Below are 14908 nucleotides of genomic sequence, written 5' to 3'. Positions count from 1 at the left end.
ACAGGAAGATGTACATGGGCTCAGGGAGGTTTTCATGCAGGATTATCCTCAAAATGAGAGCAACGTTTACAAGTATAATTGCACATTAACACGGTAAAGTAAGACGGAAGAATGTGGCTCTGCGTTCGTTCGTTTTGAAAAAATCCTTACAAGGACTCGGGAGAAACGAGTCCTCTCAAAGAGAGATTCGTTAATTTTCTCGTGGCCGCGCATAGGGAGAGGTAACTGTTTCCTCTGCTAAACCAATGCATGTCACGTGAAAAAAGATCCAAAGACTCGTACAAAGACACAGTTGGGAAATGAACTAATCATTTCTGTTTCCTTGAGCTACCAGTACTAAGCCTATGCAGGTCACGTGAAAAATGATCCAAAGACTCGTACCCGGAAGATAAACGAATCATTAATCCGAAGACTCGGTTGGCAGAAGAACGAAACATTGATCCGTTTATCGATTTGTTCTAACCAGAAAAAAGGAAGTGACCAGAACTTGCCGTAATGCAGTACCTCTGGCCGTACAATGTGTATGATGTCTTGACATGTTAAAAGGCTTTGTAGAACAAAAGGCGACTTAGAAAAAATCTACAACCCAGCGGTGTGTATTTTTTTGTCTCCACTTTTGAATTCAACATTCAAATTACTAGACAAAAAATGATATCCCGAGACAAGGGGATTTTGAGGGGTATAGCTCCATAGACCTCCATTGATTCTGCACTTGACCATTAGCGCCCTTGTAAGGAACTAGAGTGGAACTGCAACCAGCTCAGAAGCCGGAAGTTTCCCGAGAGTGGCAGTTTTCCCCATATTAGATATTCTTTGGTGATAGCCCGAGATCGGTGTGGCTGCAGCCTGCAGCCTCCCGTATCATGCCCTCCCATCTCATGCCCAGGCTTGTCCAATGGTAAGTTCAGAGAGTCCAAAATACGAAATTGCAAATTATTTTCCAGGTGGAGTCACTGGTAAGTTTGTGAGCACATTTGTTGCAATCAATTGAAAAAGTTTAAACTGTTAAATTAACAATTTCATCCATACATATAGTTTGCAGATTTTTGGATGTTATTTAAGTGTCGCTGAAGTAAACGTAGCCTATATTTGATGACACCTGCGATGACTTCCGTTTAAAATTGCATCAGCGTTTTATGTTGACATTTGTTAGCGAATATAAGCCAAGGTTTCCTCAAGCAATTTATGTTTGCAGACTTTGACGGTTTCTTTCTGTGATTTTCCCTAAGGTACACATCACATCAGTGTCTTAACAAAAAAAAAAGTCACTGACAATGATCGCTTCCAGCAAACTTCTTTCGAATCAGCCATTTCCCCTAGCCTGACGTTGTCATACTCATTATTCTAGTCAGAATATTAGTCTGCTACCGCTCCTTTGGGCTGTGAGTGTAGGCGGTGTTTCAACCGCACACAAAAAAAAAAGCCTCTTCGCTCAATTGGATAGACATACAACCTATCAGAGCAACATAGTATGTTGTTTGTTAAAAACTAATTCAACCCAAGCGCTCTTTGGTGACGTGGTTTATTACGTTACTGTTGATCATCTGTCCATCATAAAGCCCGCCCTGACAATTTGATTGGTCCGAACAGCTCTTGTTCGGACACAGTTTTTCCCCAACCGAGCGACCCCAGACCCAACTTCCCGACCAAAATGTTTTGCTTGGCTGGCACCCAGGCTACATTTCCCCATATTTTCAGTTAGCAGATGGTACTGTTTCAATCGCGATTCCATCTAGCTAGAGCTAATACTGCTGGTGACAATGTTGTTACTTAAAATAGCTTGTTTCAAGGGGGTTAAGATTGTTTCAAAGGTGGTCCTTAATGAATGAATGCAATATGAGTGGGCTAAATGCTTGAAAATATCACTACTGTAGAAGGGAAAAACTTAAGGTGACTTAAGGTGACGTTTAAGTCATATTAGTTAGGTTCATTCTACATTTACATTTAGCAGACGCCCGCATCCAGAGCGACTTACAGTAAGTACAGGGACATGCTACACTTCACTTTTTGTATTTTGAATTGTACATGGGCAGCAACAAATGCTATGCATTTAAATCTATGCGATCTTCATGAATAATAAGTAGGCATTTTTTTGTAAAATATACAGAAATATCAGTTGTAAAAATTACAGTTAATATACGGACCTATCTGCAACCGATGCAAGCAAGCACACCCTACAATTTCCCCAGAAATTGTGCCCGCTCCAGTTTATGTATATATTACCACTGGCAAATACTCTACGCTTTCCAGCTTCTTTTTTTTAGCACTTCTGGTTAGATGCTAATGGCATTTCGTTGTCATATTGTGTGCAATGACAATAAAGTTGAATCTAAATCAAAAAAGGAAAAGTATCTGAGCTATGCAGGGCCCATTCTAGTTGCCAAAGTTTTGGTCAAGGTCCTGGAGTTATGCAGGGATCATCCTGTTGGCTGCAGCATAGCTTTAAGAACAGAGTGTTGATGGAGGGTTCTATCCAACATACTGCTTACAATGACACCTACATTTGCTGGTAATAACATATTGTAGCTGCTTATTCTAAATGGTACTGTAGGTTTCACAACATGAAACATGACCATCTGGATCTTCAGTGAACACGGACAACCTGCTTTTGAATGGTAGCCTTTAAATGAATCCTTCTTAGAGGATTAATAAACTCAACATGAGATGAAAATGTTCTGAACTGGAAAAATAACCTTGTGGATGGCATGAGGTTATTCTGATCCTTTGACACTTGTTTGGCTTAAAAAACAATTGAAGGGGGTTATGCTGTATGCTATTATAAAGTGACTATGTAGAATGTCCCACAGTAGTGTTGATTCACAACTAAATCAATTTTACTCATGTAAAATGTGGGTTTAATTATTTTATTGAAAGATCCAACAGTAACATGAGTAATTCAAGTAAGTATTACTTGAATGAGATTTCATGATTGGTCAGAACTGAATTAAACAGGTATCTGATTAAACAGGTATTACTTCTCTACCAGGTTGTTAGACTACAATTTTTTTTACTGCGGCACTTACATTACTATTCTCCCCAAAAACCTACTATGGTTCTCTTCACATTAACGACTACTTATTTATTTTACTTGTCATACAAAAACTCAGAATTTGGTTTCTAACCTGCTTGAGTTTAAGACCATAAATAAGCGGATTCAGAATGGGAGGAACAACTAAAAATTGTAAAGCCATAAAGTTCCTAAAGTTTTGTGATGTGTCTGCCGAACCATATCTACTGTACAGAACATCAAACAACAGAGCAACTGTTACATTCATCAACGACAGTAAATGTGGCATGCAGGTCTGCATAAACCTTCCCCTATTCTGAATAGATTTCAAACACGACCTGATAATATATACATAAGAACACATAATAAAAAGTATATGCCAGAGATAGAAAACTATAATTATGAATCCTATTATATTGCTTGCTGATGTTGAACTGCAAGAGAGTTTAACTATCGGCCAGTTTGCACAGTAGAGCTTCTCTATATGTGATCCACACAACCTCAGTTTAATTGTTAAAATACATTGTACATCTATTAAAAAGAATGTAGAGAGCCAGGGATAAGAGACTAACCAAGCAACCCTTTGCCTGGTCATAACAGAGTGATACTCCAGTGGTCTACAGATTGCCACATACCTGTCATATGCCATCACTGCTAGAATTGAAAAATCACTACAGGCAGAAGAATAAATGACAAAAGTTTGGATCAAACATCCTGCATAAGAGATAACCTGCAGATAAGACAGTAGATCCAGAAGAAACTTGGGGTAGAATCCTGAAGTCCCAAACAGGCCACTGATGCACAAGTTACACAGGAAGATGTACATGGGCTCATGGAGGTTTTCATCCAGGACTATCGTCAAAATGAGAGCAAAATTTACTAGTATAATCACACAGTAACACAGTAAAGTTAGAGAGAAGAACGTGGCTCTGTGTTCCATCATCTCATCAAACCCAGAAAGAGTAAACCATGTCACTGTTGATGCATTGTCAAGGTCATATCTGCAAAGCAAGAGGAAAACAATTCAGTCAGAATCAAACCACTGTGCTGCTCCTTAGAAAAGCTGCAAAATGTCAAGTTTGTGGAGGGGGAGATATTCATTCAATGGAAAAAGAGAGTTATCATACTTTATTGTACATTACCTCTGGTTAGTTGGTTCCATAGATGAGACCTTGTTTGAGTCCTCATGAACACAAGAAGCCGCACTATTTTATGCCCTCCAGCCTAATACCATCTTGCCTTGTAAATAAACAGGGAATTTAAGTCCTTTGATAATTGTTTGGATTTTAAAGTGTGAGTGTGTGTGTGTGGGGGGGGGGGGTATGTTGAATGTTGGTAAACCACAGATTCTTACGTTTTTGGATGTTAATCTTTGTCACCAGTAAAGGGGAAACAATGTCCACAAAAACACAGTACATTCGAAGTATTCACAAAAAAACTTAAAGACCAATGTTGAGATGATGGTCAGCGAGCCACATTCTGGATGATCTGCAGAGGAAGGAGGATGCACTTACATACTGCAAGGTTGTGCAGTATGCAATCTGTGTTTTTAATAAAATGTCTTGATACATTAAGGAGTGTAGAGATACAGTTAATCCGGACTGAATCTGGTGTTGAGTGGCAGCATTTCTATGAGACCTAAGGGAGGGATGATAAACTCAACATGAGAAAGAAAATCTAATGAACTAGGATAATAGCCATGTGGATGAATTCAGTTGTTTTCATACTTTATTGGGTTTGAAAAGAGTGAAATAGTAATATGCTGAATGCTGTCAAGAGAGTCTGTAGAATATCCTACTGTACAGTCAGAACTAAATACATTTTGCTAATATTCAAGGTCTGATGGGTAATGTTACTTTATTTTGAAATATCCAACAAGCTGAATTAAATTAAAAAGTAAATTTGATCTTGAATAAAATGTTATCATTGGTCAGAAATTAAAGTATTTCACAGGTAGGCCTACTCTACCTTAGCCTGGCTCTGCCCTCCTACCACTCAATTTGGATTTAGCTTCTGTACTAGGTCTGGGATGTCGGTTCTGAAGTCGGTTTCCACAAACACATTTTTTGTAGGTCCAATCAGCGAACAGAGGGAGTGGCTGAGAACGATGACGTTAATGTCGTGCACTAGTTTGAGTAGTTCAGTAATGGCGGCGGAGAAATATGCGAGCGAAACTATTCTGCGGTTGTGGCAACTCTGCCGAATATAGGTTAAAGCCGGAGCAAGAACATTCCTTGCTGAGTTTTGTTGGTGGCCATGATGTTGTGGTCCTCCTCCCCACGGGGTTCGGGAAAAGTTTGATTTTCCAGCTACGGCAGCTAGCTCCGTTACAGTAGTGGTGAAGGAGTTGGCTAAGGCGAACGCTTGCGATTGGTTATGGCAAATCAGAGTGGCTCTGGGTGGATCCAATAGTTTTAAACTTCAACAGAGGACCCGCCTTTAAGGAAGTTAACGTTTGTCAATCGAGAGATCCCAGACCCTCTGTACAAATGAAATGTACGAGGGTCTGGTTAGGATCAGGCTAATTCTACCTGGGTTGTTAAACAGTATCTATTGTCAAATTTATATTTTCACCAGAACCTACTTCAGTTATCTTTACATTAAAGACTATCTTTCTTTTACTTGTCGTGAAGAAAATCTGATTTTTTTACCTGCTTCAGATTAATACCATAAATAAGCGTATTTAGAATTGGTAGAATAACTTAGAATGGTAGTACTGCCATAAAGTTCCTTAAGTTTTGTGATACATCTGTTGAACCATATCTACCACAGAAAGCCTCAAAACACAGAGCACCTGCTACATACATCAGGAACGGTAAATGTGGTCTGCAGGTCTGCATAAACTTTCCCCTGTCCTCAATAGACTTTAAACATGACCTGATAAGATGTATGAACATAGAATTAATATTATACTATGCCCAGCAAAGAAAAGTATGTTGATATACCCTTCAATATTGTTTTATATGGTTCAAGAGCAAGATAGTTTAACAATAGGCCAGTTTGCACAGTGGAGCTTCTCTATATGTGATCCTTTCTTTATTAGCATTATTAGCTGAGCCACTGAGAACATGAGGACAGACATGATCATCTTATTGCTGACTTCCTGACTCTAGTTCTCAAGTTGCAGCAACAACCTTATAATGTTTTTGTATTTTTTGGTATATTTTGTCTGTAGATGTGAATGGCAATTTAAAGTGGCCCTTTTCAGTTGACATTTGATGAATCCACCCTAATTCAAATAGAGCTACAATGGGTGTAGGACCACCGGTCAAGAGGAGGGTTTTTATGACAATGTATATATTTTTGGTTGTCTGTCTGTGTTCAACTCCTTTCATCACGGCAATCGCAACTGTTCCAAACCCATTGTCTATGTATCCTGGTCTTATTCCAATCCTGTCCATCAACTTCTTTTTTTTTGTCGTTTGTTCGTGTTGGCTTATTTATGTCAGATGTCAGTCACAGAGCTAAAGCCACAATGAGGAGGCTGTCTAAACACCCTGGGGAATGTTCTAGAGAAATCCAGTTCAAGGCTTAATAAGATCAAACATCTATAGTCTAAAAAAGTTTGTAATCAAGTTTTCCATCTATGCTCCCAAACGGAGGTGCATATATGTTTTTTATGACAAAGACAAAATGTCAGAGCTCTAATAATGATAAAACAAAAAATACATGTACTTGTAAGTCACAATATAGCATTGATATAATGTAGCAAAAATAGCATTTTACTGTAGATTTAGACATTTCCAACATATGAATGTAGACAGACAATAGAATTTGTGGTGTAGATTATTTAACAGGTGTTAAAGTTGAGTAAGATCAAACGTTTCCATACATGATGTTGTTAAAAAAGTTAGAGACATTTCTATATCAATCTGTCTGAATTATTAGGAGTAAATCTCTCGAGCATTGATTGTACGAAGAATAAAAAATGCTAATCAACTGTCTGTTTTATATTGAGAGTAAGGGTGGCTGCAGGTCAGCATACAATTTCCCCCTTTCATTTTAGAATGTTCTTTCTTCCAGATTTTATACAAAAACTCACCATCCGAATACGAATCTGTGTCAGTTGCAGACCATAAATAAGAGGATTTAGAATTGGAGGGAATATTAAAAATTGAACAGCCATGAAATTCTGAAAGCTTTGTGACAAATCTGATGATCCAAATCTACTGTACATGAGCTCAAACAACAGAGCAGCTGCTACATTGAGTAATGACAGCAAATGTGGCATGCAGGTCTGCATAAACTTTCCCCTTTTCTCAATAGACTTTAAACATGACCTGATCAGAAATGCATATGAACAAAAAATTAATATTATATGTGCAACATAGAACAGAATGCCAATATACCCTATTATATTGTTTGCTGTAATTGAAGAACAAGATAGTTTAACAATAAGCCAGTTTGCACAGTAGAGCTTCTCTATATGTGATCCACATAACCTCAGTTTGCTTGTTAATATAGCAGAAACAGTCAATATAAAGAAAACAGAGAGCCAGGGATAATAGACTAACACAGTGATCCTCTGTTTAGTCATAACAGAGTGATACTCCAGTGGTGTACAGATTGCCACATACCTGTCATAAGCCATCACTGCTAGAATAACAACATCTGCACAGGAAGAAGAATAAATGACAAAAGTCTGGATCAAACATCCTGCATATGAGATGACCTGCAAATGAGACAGTAGATCTAGGAGGAACTTGGGGTAGAATCCTGTTGTCCCTAAAAGTCCACTGATGCACAAGTTACACAGGAAGATGTACATGGGCTCATGGAGGTTTTCATCCAGGACTATAGTCAAAATGAGGGCAACATTTACTAGTATAATCACACAGTAACACAGTAAAGTAAGAGAGAAGAACATGGCTCTGTGTTCCATCATCTCATCAAACCCAGAAAGAGTAAACCATGTCACTGTTGATGCATTGTCACTAAATGTCATATCTGTTACAAAGAGACCATAATACCATACCTTACCATAGTATTCCTGCTCATAGAAGTAAGTAAGCAAAAAGGTTGAGTAATACTGAAACTATTTGTAAAGAAAAATACAGTGTAATAGTGCATTGACTACAATGGTACATGAGAAATAAATTCAGCACATACAGTGCCCTCCAAAAGTATTGGAACAGTGAGGCCAATTCCTTTATTTTTGCTGTAGACTGAAAACATTTGGGCTTGACATCAAACGGTGAATGTGAAACCAGATATCAACGTTTCAGCTTTTATTTCCAGGTATTTACATCAGGATCTGATGCACAAATTAGAAAATATCACCTTTTTGTTCGAACCCACCCATTTGTCACGTGAGCAAAAGTATTGGAACATATGACTGACAGGTGTGTTTTGTTGCCCAGGTGTGTCCTATTACATACATTATTCAATCAATAAATACCACTGAATGTCTACACTCAGGTTCAGATTGGGTAAGATAGGTTTTGTCTATGCAGACTGTATTCAGAGGTGAAAACAACATGAAAACCGGAGCGCTGTCTTTGGGTGAAAAACAAGCAATTGTGAGTCTTAGAGAAGATGGAAAATCAATCAGAGCCATTGCAGAAACATTGGCCATAGCCAGTACAACCATTTGGAATGTCCTGAAGAAGAAGAAAACTACTGGTGTACTAAGTAACAGACGTCGAACAGGTAGACCAAGGAAAACATCAGCAGTTGATGACAGAAACATTGTGAGAGCTGTAAAGAAAGACCCTAAAACAACTGTTAGTGAGATCAGCAACAACCTCCAGATGGCAGGAGTGAAGGTATCACTATCTACTGTTCGCAGAAGACTTCATGAACTAAAGTACAAGGGCTACACCAGAAGATGCAAACCACTCATTAGCAAGAAGAATAGGAAGGCCAGGCTGGAATTTGCCAAAAAGTACAGAGATGAACCTCAAAAATTCTGGGACAAAGTTTTATGGACTGATGAGACAAAGATTAACTTTTACCAAAGTGATGGAAAGGCTAAAGTTTGGAGAAAGAAAGGAACTGCTCATGATCCCAAACACACAAGCTCATCTGTGAAACACGGTGGAGGTAATGTCATGGCTTGGGCTTGCATGGCTTCTTCTAGAACGGGCTCATTAATCTTCATTGAGGATGTAACACATGATGGCAGCAGCAAAATGAACTCGGAAGTCTACAGAAACATTTTGTCTGCCAATTTAAGGAAAGATGCAACCAAACTGATTGGCAGAGCCTTCATCATGCAGCAAGATAACGACCCAAAACACACTGCCAAAACAACAAAGGAGTTCATCAGGGGCAAGAAATGGAAGGTATTAGACTGGCCAAGTCAATCTCCAGACTTAAACCCTATAGAGCATGCATTTTACCTGCTTAAGAGGAGACTGAAGGGAGGAACCCCACAAAACAAACAACAACTGAAAGAGGCTGCAGTGAAAGCCTGGGAAAGCATCAAAAAGGAAGAATGCAAAAGTTTGGTGACGTCAATGGGTCACAGACTTGCTGCAGTTATTGAAAGCAAAGGATTTGCAACTAAATATTAAGTCTTATTCACTTAAATATGTTTTAAGTATATCTGTTCCAATACTTTTGCTCACATGACAAATGGGTGGATTCAAACAAAATGTGATATTTTCTTAGTTGTGCATCAGATCCTGATGTAAATACCTGGAAATAAAAGCTGAAACGTTGATCTCTGGTCTCACGTTCATTATTTGATGTCAAGCCCAAATGTTTTCAGTCTACAGCAAAAATAAAGGAATTCGCCTCACTGTTCCAATACTTTTGGAGGGCACTGTACATGTATATTATCTTGTGTTGGGATACACCATCGATGGGATATTTAAGACTCACCCATGCACCCTACCTGTAGCAGTGTTTTATGCCCTGTAGCACAATGACCTCATACCATGTGGATGGACAGGGAATTCAGGCCCTTGACAATGTTTGGATTAGAACGGAGTGAATTCTCTAATCAGAAATTAAGTCTGTATCCAAAAAGGATGTACTCGTCTGATTGTTGCTAATCTGGAGAGTTGTGTGGAGCACTTGAGAAGACTGAATAGGATGTACTGGAGCAGCAACAAGTCAGGTTCATCTGCTACATTGTTGACTGCAGCATCGGTGAGAAGGGATCCTACATGATGATGATGATGATGATGATGGCTGTATGTGAACAGAAGCTCCTGTATGTTACCAAGTTGTTCTTCTAGAGATCGGTAGTAGTCAGGTATATGAAAACAGCAGGTGGTGCTGTACACCCTACACAGACCCCGCCCACTAGCATAATCATGTCCGATTTCAGATGTTTCTGTACAACCATCCCGCTATTCCACATAGGGATTGTTTAATACTATTACTGTCATTATCATGATTACAATATATACACACTACATTACCACATGACTTTTTATGTTTTTTTGATGTTCTTGTTCTATTTTAGTTTGAATAATAATTAGTCTGTTTGCCGCAAGCAAAAAGCATACTTTTTTTTGTCTGTTGTCGCCTACTAGTTTCACACCGTTTAAGCTAGAAACACTGATCAAACATCATTTGATAAAGTCTGACCTGATCTAGTGTGCTATTACTTTTGTCATTGATAAAATGTAACGTTTTTAAGATATTAAAGTTTAAAGTGCTTGAAAAAATGAATGGGTTTCAATGGTTCAGGATGTACAAGTCAAATTCCATTGTGACGTCATGCACTGAAAGAACTGTTTCTCACCCGTTTCTAATTTTTTGACACTGTTTAACGCTTTTCTGCCTGAATATGCAGTTTTTCAAATAACATACCTGAACTCTCACCCGTTTCTAATTTTTTGACACTGTTTAACGCTTTTCTGCCTGAATATGCAGTTTTTCAAATAATATACCTGAACTGTTCATACCATTTTGAAGACAAGAATTACGGCTTTTGTTTCTGTAACAACACCCTTGAACACGTAGTTTATTAACGATAAAGTAGTGCCTTTCGTACCTTATTGCTTAAATAAAGAACACCCCTCTCAACTAATCAGAATGCTTGATTTCATCTACCCGCATGGCCGCGGGAACTAGGGGTGCTGATGGTGCTGCAGCACCCCCTGTCAGCACGAGAATTTAAAATGATATGACTTGAAAATCCACCACCGCGGGACAGCCCCGCAGTAGCGGACTGGCCATCGAGAACACCGAGAGAAGAATAACGATGGAAAACCAGGCTAAGAAACGTAAGGGTGAGGCTGAACAATTAAGAGACAAAAATACATCACCTTCACTAGACAAGGTTTTACCAATTGAAAAACGGCTGTTTATTTTACATAAAGCTCAACTATTTTGCGCTCAAATAAAGGCCCAAAAATTGGGCTTGCGCGCTGCGTTTGCTCGCATTAAGCAAGTTTCACAGAAATCTGCAAAAATCGAGGCTCAACACTGTCATAGTCGACCGTCTCGAACAGCCAAACCAGGGTCACAAAAGGTTTACTGCAGCTGGCGTTACTATGAACAAAGGCTTCGTAACTGAAAAGTTTTAACTTTTAGTTGACAATATTGAACACAGATGTTAAGAAACTTGTCTTTACTCTAAATATCTTCTCCGTTTTCAATTTGAAGCAGTAAATTTAACACATAAGGAATTCTCCCACGACATTCGCTAACCCTAAATGTTGACAATGACCAACGGTTGCTACAATACAAGAAATAAGGAACCAATCCGATTGGCCAACACTTTTCACTGTTCCACTGTTACTTACAAGTTAACTTACAAGAGAGAGCTTTACAAAAAGTGCATAGGTCGCTGATCACCAACAACAAGATAGTCCCAAAAACATTGCGGGAAGCCAAAACATTAAGCATACATTGTAAAAAGTATGGCCAATCATTGGCTAAAGTCATAAAACAAGGTGCTATGTTATTACTTACAGTACTTTGCAAAAGAATTAGCCACCCAATATTTTGGGTATTTGTTCTGCAGTATAAAAATACAATTTTGCAATACTTTTCATTAGATTACGTTTTCAAGCATTTTTGGTTTAATTCAATTTGAATTTTTTTGGCCTTAGGCATTTGCAGAGTACTGTAGATTATCCTATGCTGCGTGATGTGTTATTCAAGGAACTGTAGTGTTGATGTATTTTATTACGTGAGATTTTTGTTGAATGAAGGCTAAAATGTAAAGAATAATGATCAAACATTCACAGAAACAAAATGATTCATTTACATCATGTGTTTTGCTCATTTGTTTTTACATTATTTGAGTATCTTTTGAAGATAGAAGGTAGATTTCACCATTTATCAGAAATGCAGGCATTTGAAAGTTCATTTTTTCTTTCACTTGTTATACAGAAACTCAGAATTCTGTTTCTAACCTTTTTTGTTTTCAGACCATAAAAAGTCCACTCATGCACAAGCTACATGAGTACATGTAGCTACACATGAGTACATGTAGCTACACACGAGTATATACATCGGCTTCTTTAGTTTTTTTAAATCAAATACGAAAATAAGAGCACATTTAATTGCATGACACACAGTAACAGTAATGTAAGAGAGAAGAGTGTCACTCTGTTTTCCATTATCTCATCAAACCCAGAATTAGTCAACAATTTACATTTAGTCATTTAGCAGACGGTCTCATCCAGAGTGACTTACAGTAAGTACAGGGACATTCCCCCAAGGCAAGTAGGGTGAAGTGCCTTGCCCAAGGACACAGAGAGATACTGTCAGCACATACTGTTCCTCAGGTTGGGAGGAACTTTAGATGAGAGCATCTTACAGTTCACGCAACATGTCATCGTTTTTTATTGTCCAAAGTTTACGTTATGATCATATTCCTTGTGGATGAACATATGGTTCAGGTCCTTTGATACTGATGTGAATATAAGGGGGGTGGAGGGTTTCTGGATGAGGTCATAGATAAACCTGTCGAATGCAGATACTGTACAAATCAGAGATCTAGAGAATTAGTTGTATTTATTACTTTCATTGTCCTGGATGAAAGCCATTAAAAAATGGTGTACAATCAAAGCATTATGAGAAAAAAGAGCAATATAAATCTTAAATTGGAAACGGATGTTTTGAAGAAGGTATTGAAAGAAGAGTAAGAACTTAGTCTGCCAAATTCTTCTCTGCTGCTAAGTAACTCTTACTCCTTACCAACCAAGTATCACATTGAAAAAGACAGAAGAAAACATGTACATTCATACTGCCTTCCATGTGCAGGAAGGCTCTGTTTTTGCCTTGAAATAGAAGGTAATTATCGTAACATACAGGCAACTATTCTAGGTGTCTGTAACAATCTCAATATCATGCCTCGAATTTGTGGCAGGTTTAAACCATAAACAAGTGGATTTAGTATAGGTGGAATTATTAGAAACTCAAGTGACAGAATCACAGTCACAACTGGATTCAGTTCATCATGTTTATATCGACTTAGAGATACTTCACAAAACAGGGCTATGGAATAGATAACAAATGTAACAATATGAGGTAAACAGGTTTTTAAGGCTTTCCCACGGTATTCATTGGAGCTTTTCTTACAAACAATTATAATTCTAAAGTAAGTATACAAAACAAAGCCCAGTGGTAAAAATACTGTTGTAATAGTAACAAGCAGTCCTGCAGCATTGTTTTGTGTGGTGTCCACACATGAAAGCTGGACTACAGGCCAGTTGACACAAAAAACCCTCGCTATTTCATTACCACATAACGGCAACCTAACAGATACCTAACAGGTACAGCAAAGATCCAATGGAACAAATGGGATAAACCCATCCAAGACCCACTAATAGAACAACTGTCTTTGAATTCATGATGCTGTTGTAATGTAACGGTTTACATTTTGCAACATATCTGTCATAAGCCATGATGCCCAGAATGATGAGTTCATACGATGCATACGTATAAACGACATAAATCTGTGTAAAACAAACAGGATGGGAGATTAGATGCGTGTCAGAGAGGAGATCCACCATGAGTCTAGGAAATAAACCAGTAGAGCCATAAAGAGAATTGATGGACAGACATGAAATAAAAACATACATGGGTTCGTGCAGTGTTCTCTCCAGCAATACAATTACTATGATCATGATGTTTAGAGACAACATTAAAGCATACAGAAGGAAACATATGATAAAAAAAAAGATATCTGTACAATCCTAGGTCCTTAAAGAGGGTGAGGGTGAAATAGAATGGAGAAGTGTCATTTTCCATGTGACCTACTGGTGGTATTGGAGGTATCGTAACTGAAAACAAAACAAAGATCAGTACAGTAGCTGGTCACAAAATGGTAAGTTTGCAGCAGTTATTGTAAAATATGAAATACGAATGAGTTATATCCAGGTTTACGTGTCTTTAGATACAGAACATGTTAACGGCATAATTTAAATGATCTTGAAAATAGTTAAACTGACAAGGTAATGAGTTTTAATAATATAACTGATGTCGATGATAATGAACATCAGTTATTTAGTATCCAGTCATTGACATGTTATTCTTCACTAGTTGTATATTTACAGTATACAGACCCTTCTGGTTCAGAATATCTGCTGCCTCAGCTGTTGCCTCCCTGCTCAGTGGAAGTGGGTGAAGTGGAAGAGTTTGGATGCTGTTATAGGTTAGCATTGGGTTGTTGCAGAAAGTCTCTTGACAGGGAACTGAGGGGTCTGTCCCAAGGTGCTACATGACATGAAGTAGGCGTAGCCTTCACCTCTTGTAGGTTTCATGTCAAACCAGCCATTTTCATGACCTTTTCATCTGACTAAAGAGAAATACAGACTTCAAATCACCCCCACATCTTGTCAGTCCACAGACATAAGGGTGGTCAATGCACCACAGAAATGACTGGAAGATAACCAGCGGTTTTTCTACTTTTATTTATACATTGCAGTGCAAGTAAAAAAACAAGATGATAAAATCTGAGTTGTACTATGATAACAAACACAATCTCATTAT

The 14908-nt window shown here is 38.2% G+C and overlaps 3 protein-coding genes across 3 annotated transcripts; all 3 read right to left on the bottom strand.

Annotated features, from left to right (window-relative positions):
- Window positions 1-3071: 3071 nt before the first annotated feature.
- Window positions 3072-4072, bottom strand: LOC124485945 (olfactory receptor 1030-like). The gene has a single exon (XM_047047849.1). The coding sequence runs from the start codon at window positions 3948-3950 to the stop codon at window positions 3072-3074; it is 879 nt and encodes a 292-aa protein (XP_046903805.1). The 5' UTR covers window positions 3951-4072.
- Window positions 4073-7004: 2932 nt separating this feature from the next.
- On the bottom strand, window positions 7005-7952 carry LOC124485944 (olfactory receptor 1D2-like). Its single transcript, XM_047047848.1, has one exon. It carries the CDS (start codon window positions 7950-7952, stop codon window positions 7005-7007), a length of 948 nt encoding a protein of 315 aa, XP_046903804.1.
- A 5259-nt stretch (window positions 7953-13211) lies between these two features.
- LOC124485943 (putative gustatory receptor clone PTE03) lies at window positions 13212-14167 on the bottom strand. The gene is given in 3 exon segments (XM_047047847.1): window positions 13212-13676; window positions 13678-14094; window positions 14096-14167. Coding segments are annotated over 3 exon segments (954 nt in total).
- Window positions 14168-14908: the final 741 nt, after the last annotated feature.

This window comes from Hypomesus transpacificus, chromosome 23 (genome assembly GCF_021917145.1).
Source record: "Hypomesus transpacificus isolate Combined female chromosome 23, fHypTra1, whole genome shotgun sequence".
NCBI classification, from domain to species: domain Eukaryota; kingdom Metazoa; phylum Chordata; class Actinopteri; order Osmeriformes; family Osmeridae; genus Hypomesus; species Hypomesus transpacificus.
This window is presented reverse-complemented; position numbering and strand designations above follow the sequence as displayed.